Below are 12,609 nucleotides of genomic sequence, written 5' to 3' on the forward strand. Positions count from 1 at the left end.
CCCCTGGTGGGTGCTGCAGCAATCCAGGAGAGCGGTGATGGCCACAGGTGCATTTATCTTTCCTATTAATTGCTATTAAAATTTTTTAAAAATTAATTTCCAGAGGGCTAAGTAATATTTTTTCTGGAAAGGGGGCAGTAGGCCAAAAAAGTTTGGGAACCACTTCTTTAGACTATGGAAATTTGCCATTGATTGTTAAATATTATGGGACTTTGATTAATGATTATAACTGATTCCAAGAGAAGGGAACAAAAGAGCCATTATACAATACTTAGAAGCACAAGGTTAAGAAGACCAACCAATCCTGGTGGGATTAATGAGATTCTGTGCCAAGACAGACAACTTGTTTGAGGTTCAAGGTTGTAGTGGTTTGACATATATTAGATGCAGGTCTTCCCCATGCCACATTCAGACAAGTACTGAAGTTTGGCTATCATCCTGGCTCCCCTAACCTTGAGAGAGAAGGTAAAATCAAACCAGGGAAACATACTTCCTTTTTTACATGCAAAAATCTAGTCCTTTTTTCTCTCTTATAATATGGCAACTTCCTCTAGAGCTGGCCGATAATGGGTAAGTGCAATATTACTACATTTTGTCCTACAGACTTTTGGGACAGAAATTACTTTAATTGTTGGACCCTAATACAAGGGCCTGTAATGAATTTATTCTTATTTACTCAGAAATTTTTATATACATAGATTTTTGATATTTTGATTCTGATTTTGAAATTTTTCTTTCTCCAAAAATTTAATTTTTTCTTCTATTTGTTTTTCTTTTGATAATTGATTCATGCACTCCATAACTCAACCATGTATCCTGAGGTGATCTGAGTGTTGATCAACACCCTCCTCAGGCGGATTATATATTTTTCATAAAATCCATGATTTAAAATTTTTTTGAAGAAAAATTTCAGGGAAAGAAGCTTGCTAACTCTTTGAATCAAGAAAATGAATTGTTTGGAGAAGGATGCCTGCAGAAACCTACACTGCATCAGAAGATCCAGAATGAATTTTGGGGTGTAATTGATTGAACTGAAAGGGGTTGAACACATTTATTTTGAATATATACTCTTATGCCAAAGGGGACTGCCCCCAATTGGCTTTTTGTCAATGTGCCTAGCAAACATGGGTTTTGCTTTCTCTCTCTTCTATTTCCTTCTTATCTCTAACTATTATAGTTTCCTCTTATAAGGTTCAATATTTTATGCACCTGTAGTTAGAAGATTTTTAGGGGTACAAGATGATTATGTCAAATGATCCATTGGGGAGATTAGTCTTCCAAAGGATCACAGGGGGGGATTGTGAAGATGGGATTAACTCTCCCCTGCCTACTTTTAGATTTAATTACCAGAAGCACATATGCCCCCACATTTCCTTAAGTGAGGGAAGGTCCACAACCCACATGCTAGAGTGGGTAACAAGTCAGAAACAACTGACTGCCCCCTGGGCAGCCCCAAGAAAATTCTAAAACTGCAATTGATCCACATAAAGTGGAAGGAAGGCACAGGAAGTGATGTAAAGAAGGGTCTTTAAAAGTGGCAAGAACATCCTGTGACCGGCTCTTTCTCCTTTGAACATGGCTTTGGAGGAGCTCTAGCTTGGGACCTTGAACTGCTTCTGGTAAGACTGCTCTTGGATCTTCTCCCCTTTGGATTGGTAAGTGGAAAAAACTGACCTTCCTTTCCTTGACTTCCAGAGAGATTAACATCAGATAGGCCTCCCTCAGAGACCTTATGGGTGATACCTAATTTACATCTGGGCCCTCCAGCTGGGCTTCTGGAGCCCTGCCAGAGCAAAGCCAGGCGCTGGAGCAGATATTTAGTTCGTTAAGCTAGATTTCTTACTCTAACCCCTTTCTCATTTCTCTACCTTACTCTTTCTCTCTATTTTGTAAATAAATACTGCTATAAAGTCATTTTGACTTGAGCTATATTAATTTCAGTGACCACATTTTATAATACCATTATTTATAAGAAATAAATATCTCTTATATTTAGTTCAACCTTAATTTTTAACCCTTACATTCAATTTCTATAGGGGGCCATGCCTCTATATGATTTTTTGGGGTCCTGAGCGGCGTGGTGGCATAGGATGGTTAAAGCAGGAGAAAGAAAATGAGAACAACTAGACTAGTGGTTAGCCCATGCTGTCCCGAATTCTGCGGGCATGGAAGTTTATTATATATCTTTTTCAAGTGAAAAGAAGTCACAGTTGGGAAGGGGCAATAAGTCACGCATAATCCATTGAAGTCTAAAGAATACAGATGCAAAGACAAATGGTCAAATTCCAAACCCCAATTCAGGAGGGGATAATTCCAGGAGAGGAAATATCCCAGGGAGATGCTCACCAGTCAAATCCTAAAGGAGCCAGTTCTAATCTGAATATGCACTCTTATCTAATTAACATTTGTTAGGAAAGGAATCATTAACTCAGTAGATGCTGGTCTGCCACTTCAAAGCTCTCCAATAAGAATTATAAAAAAGGTGGGGATCAAAGACTGAGTCAAAAGAGGAGCCTCAGATTTTTACCTTAGATGGCCCATTCTGTCTGCATCCTGACATGCAGTGCAGAAAATCATACACACAGTTTTACTTGCCGATGATTTTGTAATGGGATCCAGATAAAATATCTGTTACAGACTCTGTTTCTCTAAATGACTCCTAATAGCCTTCTTGGAGAGATCAAGTTGATTTTGGATTAACCTACCTGCTGGTACCAGAGCCTTTTGGGGCTCAGGTGACCAGGACCAAACACAAAGACTGCCTCAGCCTGGATTGGTCACATAGGGAATCCAGATAACAGGCCCTAAATTTGATCCTATTTCTCCAAAGGCTTTAATACATAGAACGGCTTCCCACAAGTTTCTTTGACCAGAAAATCAGGAAGTTGAACTAAATAATCTCCCTCTCTAAAGTATCCCTCATTTCAAAAGTCTATTCTGTGACACAGTGACATGACCACTTTACAGTGTCCCTTTCCAGTACCTTTCCACTACGATTCACCACCTCTGTTTATTGAGTGATAGCTACCAACCCAGCAGAATGACTGTGAGTTCCAGATCAAAGCCTGATGAGTAAGTTAATGCAGAATTATGGAAGTCAGTGGTAAAATTGAAAGAACAATGGAATCAAGGTATCATATGGATTCGGGTTCCAGTTGTAGCATTAAATGTGTCATTTCTGTGACTATGTAATCTCGTGTATGAAAACTACTTCATAGAACTATTTTGAGAAAAGTGCTTTGTAAGTCTTAAAGACCTATAGAAATGAGTTGCTATTGTTATTGATTCCATAATATTGTATCCAGAGTTATATTATGCTCATCTCTGGGGAAGGAAGACAAGAAGGAAGGAAGGGAGGGAGGGATGGAGGAAGGAAGGAAGGAAGGGGGAGAGGAAGGAAGGAAGGAAGGAAGGAAGGAACGAACGAACGAACGAACGAACGAACGAACGAACGAACGAATGAACGAACAAACGAACAGGGAGCATCTATTAAGTATCTGTTATATGCCTGGCACTGTGTTAAGCACTTTAAAAACATTTTCTCAATTTGATCCCTACATAAACCTTAACAGGTAGGTATTATTATTTCCAGTTTATAGTTGAAGAAACTGAGGCAGAAAGAAATTAAGTGGTTTGCCCAGGTTGCACAGCTAGGAAGAATCTGAAGCTGGGTTTAAATTCAGATCTTCCTGACTCCAGGTTGAGGGCACTCTCCACTATGCCATCTGATTGTATGATAGTTGTCTAAGATTTCAGTTACTTAGACAGTGGTTAAGTGGACATGTATAATAGGTCAACTGGAAGTTGGCTCTTAGAATCAGTAGAGTCTCAGAGGTGAGTGACTCCACAGAGGTCAGCTATTTTATAGATTTCAGATGGCCTATGAACTTGGATGGGGAAAAAACCTATATCTTTATTTTCACTAACCTCTAAATGTAATTTAATGTTTCCTTCAATTATTTAAAAATATTATTCTGAGGTGGGGTCCATGGGTTTCATCAGATTGTTAGAAGGGTCCATGACACACAAAAAAAGATTAGTAACCCATCTTCTAGTCCAACCCAGCCTTTACCAAGTATCTTCCTCTCTTTTCTATTTAAATACCTGAATAACAACAATAACATAAGTGGGAGGTTCTATTTTTTTATTCAAGTGTTTGAATGTGGAAGAGGAATTAGGGTTCACTTGTAAATTCATTGTCATAGTCCCCCCCCCCAACTTTGTCAACTTTCCCTCCAACTAATCCTTATATGATATGACCTAGAGGCCTTTCACCATCAGGACACTCTAGTCTAGTTTATTCATGGCTTTCCTAAAAGGTGATGATGAATTCTAAATATTATATGGTTAAAGTAGAAATCAGTGGTACTATCAAGCAATTCTTCCCCTGGACAGTGCACTTTTCAATGTATTAGTTCAACATTGCATCATTTGGCTCTTTGCTTGTAATATTCTCACATTTTCAACATTTCAAACTTTCCCCAGTTTGTACTTATATTTGTGTTTTTATACTTTTCTCTATTTAATTTATCTTCTTAGATCCAATCTTGTATTCCAGCTTTTAAAGATCCTAATTCTGTCATCCAATGTGCTAGTTCTTCCTCCAAGCTCTGTGTCATTGGCAAATTGAATAGACATACCTTCCTCTATGTAATTGATAAGCATTAAATACCATGGGGCCAAGGACTTATGCCTGTAGCACTTCATTAGAGAACAATTTCCGTGGTTAACAATGAGCCATTAATGACTTCTCTTTTATTTTGATTAATCACTCAACCAGTTCTGAATCCCATTTCATCAAAGGATAGCAGTTTTTGCAAAAATGAAAAATTTTGTGAAAAGCTTTGCTGACATCTAGGCAAACTATACTATATCTAGTATTCCCCTAGTCTCTTCACCAGCTTAATTGTGCCAAAAGAAAAAAAAGGTTTATTTGACACTGAGCTAATGAAAGCATGCTGATGCTTTATGTTCCTTCCTTTATGTTTTAGGTATTCAGTGATAATCCTATTAACAATACATTCCAGAATTTTGCCAGGGGTCAAAGTCAAGCTCATTGCCATGTAATTTTCAGACTCTCTTCCCCCCCTCCCCGCTGCTTAAAAAAAAAAAAAATCATGACATTTGCCCTTCTCCAGTTCTACAGTACTCAACAGTTTGTTTCAAACATCCCTGACAGTAATTTAGTAAGATCATCTATTTGAAAGAAAAAGGTTTTGTAAAAAACCTCTAGGTGCTATTTGGCTATATCTGGCGACTTGAACCCATCAAAGTTGATCTCTTAATATCTCCTTACTTGTGTTTTAATTCCCAACCTGAATGACCTGATTTATATTATTCCATTTTTTTGAATTTCTCATATTTATCACTTTCTTATGGTGCAAACATTTCCCACTTTATAATTTTTGTTCAGCCTTTCCCTAATCAATTGTATTTCTTTTTGTTACTTTTCCCTTTTGCTTTTTTTGCTAACACAAGTAGCTGCCCAAGATTTCTGTTCCTCTCTAATGCTGCTTTCTTTGAAGTATCAGTTGTGACCGATTGAATCATCAGAACTGGAACAATCATCTGGTTTGACAAGTCTTGCAAGTAAGGTTCTTTCTCATGACTTAGATATATGTGTCTTATCAAAAGGTAGACTTACGTACTGTTCTGAATGCAACAAGTAACGGCTTTGGTATCATTCAACAGGAAGTCACTAACAATAACTGTCTCTTCTTTCTCTGACCCCTACTGGTGATCTCTCACCTGAGAGCATCTGTGATCCACATCATCATTCCTTAGAAGACAAAGAGCTACTTGCTTCTAATAAGGTCCAGCTTTTTTCTCTTTGGGAAGAGCCTCATGCATTTTACCTAACTTCAAGTGTTCAATAGTTTCCTTTTATTATGGTATTGAGGGAGAGATTAATTTCTGGCCCAATGAAAATGTCCAAATTCATTAAAAATGACTTCTGTATGTTGAGGACATAATGGTAACCTTAGAGAAATAAGTATTCTTTCAGTCAAAAACAGATCTCTAAACCTGAAAAAAAAATTGTTTTTTGGCTGAGAAGAGGCAGAAAAATGTGTCTCCCTTCTTAGTCTCTGCTAGTTTATATTATATAGAGTTCAAGTGAGGGCATAAGGACAAACAACTAGGAAGCCAACAAGTAGTAATTAGGCAATTTTCAGTTTCCGGAAAGGGCAGTTTTCAGGTAAGGTTGCTTGAGATACATATCAGGAGGTAGATATAAACATTCAATAAAATCTGGGCAAAGCAAGGGTGGACCTACCTGATTGGGCTGACCTAAAACAAATTCAAGGTGAGATCTAAGCAGTCCTTACAGTAGTCTCTGGCTTCCCTAGAAGGTTTCTGAGTTGAGCATGGCCTCTACAGTAAGCTTTGGGTTAGATAATTGCCAGCCACATAAAGCTAGATTCAAATAATACTAATAAATAAAATATTTCCCCATCTTGCCTCTAAATAGGATAGAACTGGGTTATTTTGGTTATTTTGATCCATAGTTTTAGCAGATCCAAGAAGTGAGAGAAAGCCGTGCACACACATTGCTGCTACTGCTTTTTTACTTCATTCCTCAGGAAGGTGGGGAAAAAAAAAAAAAGCATCACTACCTTCATCCCTACCAAGAAGATAACCAAAAGAAACCAAGCAAAGTGGAGAGTTCTTTTAGAAAACAAGCAGATCTTTCAGCCATACTTATTACTTTGAGCCTAGTCAAATCATGGACAATTATTATTTTTCTTCCTGGAGTCTCTACAACCTAACCCATTTCTCAGCACCTCCTGTGGACAGTTCTGTGTTCAGTGCCATTCCCCCATCTTCTAGGGGATAAGCCAGTTTTGAATCAATGAGATCCAACCTTGTTTACAATAGAAAGCTGCTATAGCCGTGCAGTCACATGACTTTTTGCCACCTATTTTCCCAGACTGTTGTTCTGGCTGAAACTGAGCAGAGAAGGAGCCAGTAATTATGCCCTCTTCCTCCCCATTCCAAGTAGCTAGAAAATAAGGACTTGCCAGCTAATAATTATGATATTACCAAGAATACCTAAGCAGACAGACTCAATGGGTAGGCAACTCTCCAAAACTTTCAGTTTGGAGGGAAGGTGCCAAGCAGCATGGGTAAAGGACATTTCCTCATCCAAATATTTCCCATAGAAATGAAACAAGAAAAATTGCTACTGGGAGTACTAGGGGGCTAGGTCTCTCAGGTCTGAACATCCTCTCTCCTCCCCCCTTCTCCCTTCCTCCTGCCTACAGGCTAGTCCTAGGAGAGCCTAGCCCAAGATAGAGAGAAGCTAGACATTTTTCTTGCACTCTTTGACTTTTTACATGCCAGAAAATGTTGAGGAAAATTTCTTAAGGCTTAGATTTGGTTCGTGTTTAATGTCTCCTGGGAGTAGGGTGAGGTAGGGGGTATAAAAAAGGTACTCAATATACACTATAGATCTGGCATAGGACAGCTCTTTTATTTCCTCTACACAAGAAAAGTTAAAAACACAGACCTAAAGGCACACAATAAGGAAAGAGTTTAAAAAGTACCAGCCATTATAATTAACTAGGGAGTTGAGATTTAACATCAAAACATGAAGCCGTTCTTGAGACTGCTAAGTAAGCATTTTACATTTCCCCTTGGCTCTGCTCTGTCTGAACAACTCTCTCAAGGTTCGTGTCTTCTGGTAAGCTCAGACAGGAATGGAATTATTCCCCTCGCCCATGGTCATCCTCTCCCATATAGAAATTCTCTAGACTTCTCCATAACAACGCAGCTTCCAAAACCTGCACCTCAAGAGCATTGCTCACCCTTCTATAGTATGTGAGCAAAAGAATAGAAAACAGAAGAAGCAGTCAGGGTCTCAATTCATTATTTCTGCTGGAATTTGGAAAGGTGGTTCATTTTCTACCCTTCAAGAGAAGCCCAAAGAGTTACTTGCTGCACTTTGACTCAAAGGAAGAGAGACAGAGAGGGCTTTCTCAAGTACATTGAGTATGACACATGTAAACTCAGTGGAACTGCACGTTGGCTATGGGAGGGAGGTGGGAGGAGGGGAGGGAAAGAACAGGAATCATGTAACCATGGAAAAATTTTCTTAATTAATCAATAAAAAAATAAAAAAATAAAGATGTATTCAAAAGCTGACAAAAAAAAAGTACATTGAGTAGTCCTAGCTCTCTGATACACCTTTTTTTTTTTTCTTTTTTGAATCCCTTATCTTCCATCTTAGTTGGTTCTAAGGCGGAAAAGTGGTAATGGGTAGGCAAAGGGGGTTAAGTGACTTGCCTAGGATCATACAGCTAAGCAGCACCTGAGGTCAGACTTGAATCTAGGACATCCCATCTTTATGCCTGGCTCTCTAACCACTTAGCCCCCTAGTTGCCCACTCTGATATATATCTTTGAAGCAGTCTTCCCCATATCTACTTCAACTAGCCATCCTGGAATAGAAGACAAAGAGGACCTCCCCCTCCAATGTTTGTTTAACTATCCCAATTTGGCAACTCTTTAGCTTGAGTCACATGTTTCCCAGAAATGACCAGCATTCAGATTCAGCACTCAATGGGATGTGCTAAATAACACTTGTCTTTCTTTGTCTTTTTGGTAATCTTTCTGTTTAGGATTTGAAGCTGAGTTTCTCTGCTTGGTCTCACCTGGATCCACTTCAGGACATCTTTAGTCCAATTTAATGAGTCATTTTTGGTTCTTTTTATCTTGGACCTTTTTTATTACTTTTTAGCTCAGTTGTGAAATCTGGATAATAAATATCTTCCAAGCGCTTTTCATTCTGGAGGATATTGCTGACCAGCAAGAAGAAGAATATAATGCCATATAAACCAAAGATGGTGAGGATATACCAAGTAGCACTTGTCCCATCTGGAAATTTCAAGGCTTTGGTGGAATTAGTATGGCTCTTTTCTTCTACAAAATTCTTAGTCAAGTGTTGCAGTACAGTGTTGTATTGGGTCTTGTTTGAAGCTAACTGAGGAATCCACTCAATCACTAGGAAAGAAAGAGACTCAAATGAGATAATTTCTTTGGCTATAGTCTAATGACTTCTACATCAATAATCCCTTGCTTGGAATGTTTGGCATACTTTCTTTAATATCAATAAGGAGAAAAAGGGAACATGGTTTATTAATCGATATTATAGATAGAAAACTAAAGTACTGGTAGGTTTAGAAATGTTTAAAATCAAGAGAACACATGACCACTATACACAAAATTCTTCTTTCAGATTCAATCTGTTGCTCTTTTTTTCTCTTTGTATATATAATTCCCACCCTCTCACTCAGGAGTAAACTGAGTCATTGCCCACTCATGAATTCTCCTGCTTCGAGGCATTTCTCCAATGGTACCAATTTGAATTAGTATTATACCTCATAGGCTAATGGAGGGAAACATCATTTTGCTCTCATTTTATTTCAATAGTAAGACTCATTTCTTTTCCTTTGATTCTGTGGGAGTTTTCCCACAGAAACTTCCGGAGGAAAATTATTATCCAGAGGACAAATAAATGTTAAGTTATCAGAACAATGTTTTCAAATGAGCCAGTAATCTATCCTAAGTTTCTTCTCAAGTGTCACTGGGTATAAAAAGATCAGAAGATTAGGATCTTGATTGATGTTTTATAAAAAGAAAAGGCTGTTTTCTTTGTAGATGAAGCCAACATTTGATTCTGAGCAATATTAGAAACAGTATATAGTCAGTATCCAATATTGTAAAAAATTATTCATAGGTACTCTGGACAAATTACAGCCTAATTGCCAAAAGTACAATGAAAATAGTAGGTTCTCAATAAATGCTTGTTATATTGCCTTCTTGTCTAAAATATTAAAATCTTGATGTTGGGCTTAGATAAGCCAGAATTTTATTATACTGTGGATGTTGTGCAACTGTAAAATAAACAAGATATGGAATAACTTTTAATATACTTGGCCAATGAAAAACTTCCTCCCCCTCAAAACAACAACAACTAATACTGGAATTGCAGCACTGTGGTCAGTAAAAAGATTTAGAAGTCTAAAATAATGAAAAGGAAAAGACAAAAAAATGTCCAAATGATTATTGCTTTCTGCATGCTTTTGTTTTCAGAAGTCTACAAATTTATTGGGGTATATATAATATTTATTCAACCTTTTCTGAGATGTTGGATAAGAATAATTCTGGGAGACACAAAGCATTCTCAGCTTAACCAGGTATGCCTCTACACATTAAATTCTAATTTTAAAACCAGTTCTTTCTTAATACAATAGGTCTTCTCTATATGAATGATAGCAATATAAATATAATCACCTTTCTCTGCCTAAAAGACAAATGTCATTTCAACCATATGTTTATAGCTAAAAGGAACTTTAGGGATCTTTTTTTGGCTAACGTCCCTGAGATTCAGAGAATTGTCTAGGATCACCCATATTACTAGGAGCAAAGTTGAGATTCAAACCTAGGTCTTCTGATTTAGTTGTAAACCATGTACTATACCACATACTAAATTCTAAATTAATACTACATAATGATCATGATGGAATTTTATTGTGCTATGAGAAGTGATGAACAGAATAATCTCAGAAAGAGCTAGAAAGACCTACATGAAGTGATGCAGAGTGAAATAAGCAGAACCAGGAGAACATTGTACACAATAACTGAAATATTGTGGAATGATCAACTATGATCGAGTTATCTACTCTCAGCAATCCAGGACAATTCTAAGAGACATATGACAAAGAATGCTATCCACTTCCAGAGAAAGATGAAAGCATACTATTTTTTCACTAGTTTATTTGGGTTTTTGTTTGGTTTGGGGTTTTTTGTTTTATATGATAATTCTCTTACAAAAATGATCAATATGGACATTTTTTACTTGATAATAACCCAGACTGAACTGCTTGCCAGCTCTGGGAGGGGGAAGGGAGACAATTTGGATCATATAACTTCAGAAAACTTATGCTGAAATTTATTACATATAATTGGTAAAATAAAAATAAATTAAAATCATTATAAAATAAAAATTATTAGTATCACATAGTACGTGGGAGGCAATTTACAACTTGTTCTTTATGTCATATACTATTTGTTATATATATATATAGATAAGAATATTATTGATAATAACAATGTATATAATGACAAAACCCAATCAATACCCCTTTAAGACATAAGTAAGAACAGATACTCCATGTCAGAATGTTTCCCCTCATCAACTTCTCTTTTGAAATTGAGAGTAAGCAATAACAAAAACACAAGAAGACAAAAGAGTGACTTGTTCTTTTTTCTTGTGAAAACTGTATTCAATTCTTACTACACAGTTTCCTGAGCAAGACATACCTCCCAGAATCAGTTCATCAAGTGATTAGATGTATTTTGCATTAATCAAAAAGCCTCAGAGCTGTTCACTGTTACAGAAGGAAGACAACTTTCCCACTCTGGGCCTGACCTAGCCAAAAACTATAATTAAGATTATAACTTACTTGTCTCAAGCCATCCCATCGCTCATCCTCAAGTTTCAGTGAAGTTAAGCAATTCTCAACATGAGGATGCCAGACTTTATACTCAGGATGTTTCCTGAAATTCCCTAGTCCAACACCTGTCTATAGGTGTGGCAAAGAAGATACACCCATTTAATAGGACAGGAAACTCCAAAGAGTCAGACATAATTCCCCTGGTGCCTAGATAAGGAAGGAAACCAAGATAACACATCTGAGGAAAGACTGAAGAGGAAGGGAAGAAGGGAGGAATGAAAGAAGAGAGGAGGGGAAGAAGGAAGGTAAGTATAGAGCACAAACCCTAAAATGAAACGTCTGAGGTTTATAACATACCATGTCTAAGAGTATGATTCTATGAAAGAAGGTAGACTACAATAGTTTTGGTTCCCTGCCTAAAAGGCAAATAATGATTCAACCATAAGTTCATAGGTTTTACAGCTGAAAGAAACTTCAGAAATCTTTTTGGCCAGCAGCCTTGAGCTTCAGATTTGCCCAGGGTCATCCATGTCACTGGAAGAAAAGATGAGATTCAAACCTTTGAAAGAGATGAAAATCTTTTAAATAGTATTCTAGTGGGAAAAAAGTCAAAGGTCTATTCAATGATACAGGAATTGTTTAAAAGCGATATTATTCAATAACAAGAACCTCTTTTCACCTTCAACATGGCACATTCACTGTTTATGAGGTGAGGGAAATTAGATGAGTTCAGGAGACAAGTAGACATCATTAAAATCCTTAAAATATCAAAACATGAAAAATTTATTTTCACAGGATTGCTGAATGGTCATTTCATCTTGATTCTACATAGTCTAAATAACTTTGTCAAGTTCTGTCTTTGGGCAAATCAGCGACTCAATTGGCTGTATCTTTCTTTTGGTGGTCATCTTCTCTTAATGTAGGTGCTGCCAATCGGTAAAATTCAGGAAAACCTCCCCAACTCATAAGACTGCCTTTCAGACTGGAAAATAAAATGTAGAATCACTGTTCAGTAATCTATGATCAGGGAAAGAAACACAAGCAAAAAAGGACATCCAGGGGCTGAGGTCCAGGCTCAGATTCTCCCATGAAGCATGTGTCCATTTCCATGTGTAAGATGTCACCATAACTTGGGCAAAGGTGGGGAAATCCAA

The 12,609-nt window shown here is 37.3% G+C and overlaps 1 protein-coding gene across 1 annotated transcript; it reads right to left on the reverse strand.

Annotated features, from left to right (window-relative positions):
- Nucleotides 1–8,706: 8,706 nt before the first annotated feature.
- Nucleotides 8,707–11,483, reverse strand: SMIM34 (small integral membrane protein 34). The gene is made up of 2 exons (XM_044669229.1): nt 11,465–11,483; nt 8,707–8,999 (listed from the first exon to the last, which is right to left on the reverse strand). The coding sequence occupies exons 1-2, from the start codon at nt 11,481–11,483 to the stop codon at nt 8,707–8,709; spliced, it is 312 nt and encodes a 103-aa protein (XP_044525164.1).
- Between the last annotated feature and the right edge of the window lie 1,126 nt (nt 11,484–12,609).

The sequence above is a fragment of the Gracilinanus agilis genome, chromosome 3 (genome assembly GCF_016433145.1).
Source record: "Gracilinanus agilis isolate LMUSP501 chromosome 3, AgileGrace, whole genome shotgun sequence".
Classification (NCBI taxonomy): domain Eukaryota; kingdom Metazoa; phylum Chordata; class Mammalia; order Didelphimorphia; family Didelphidae; genus Gracilinanus; species Gracilinanus agilis.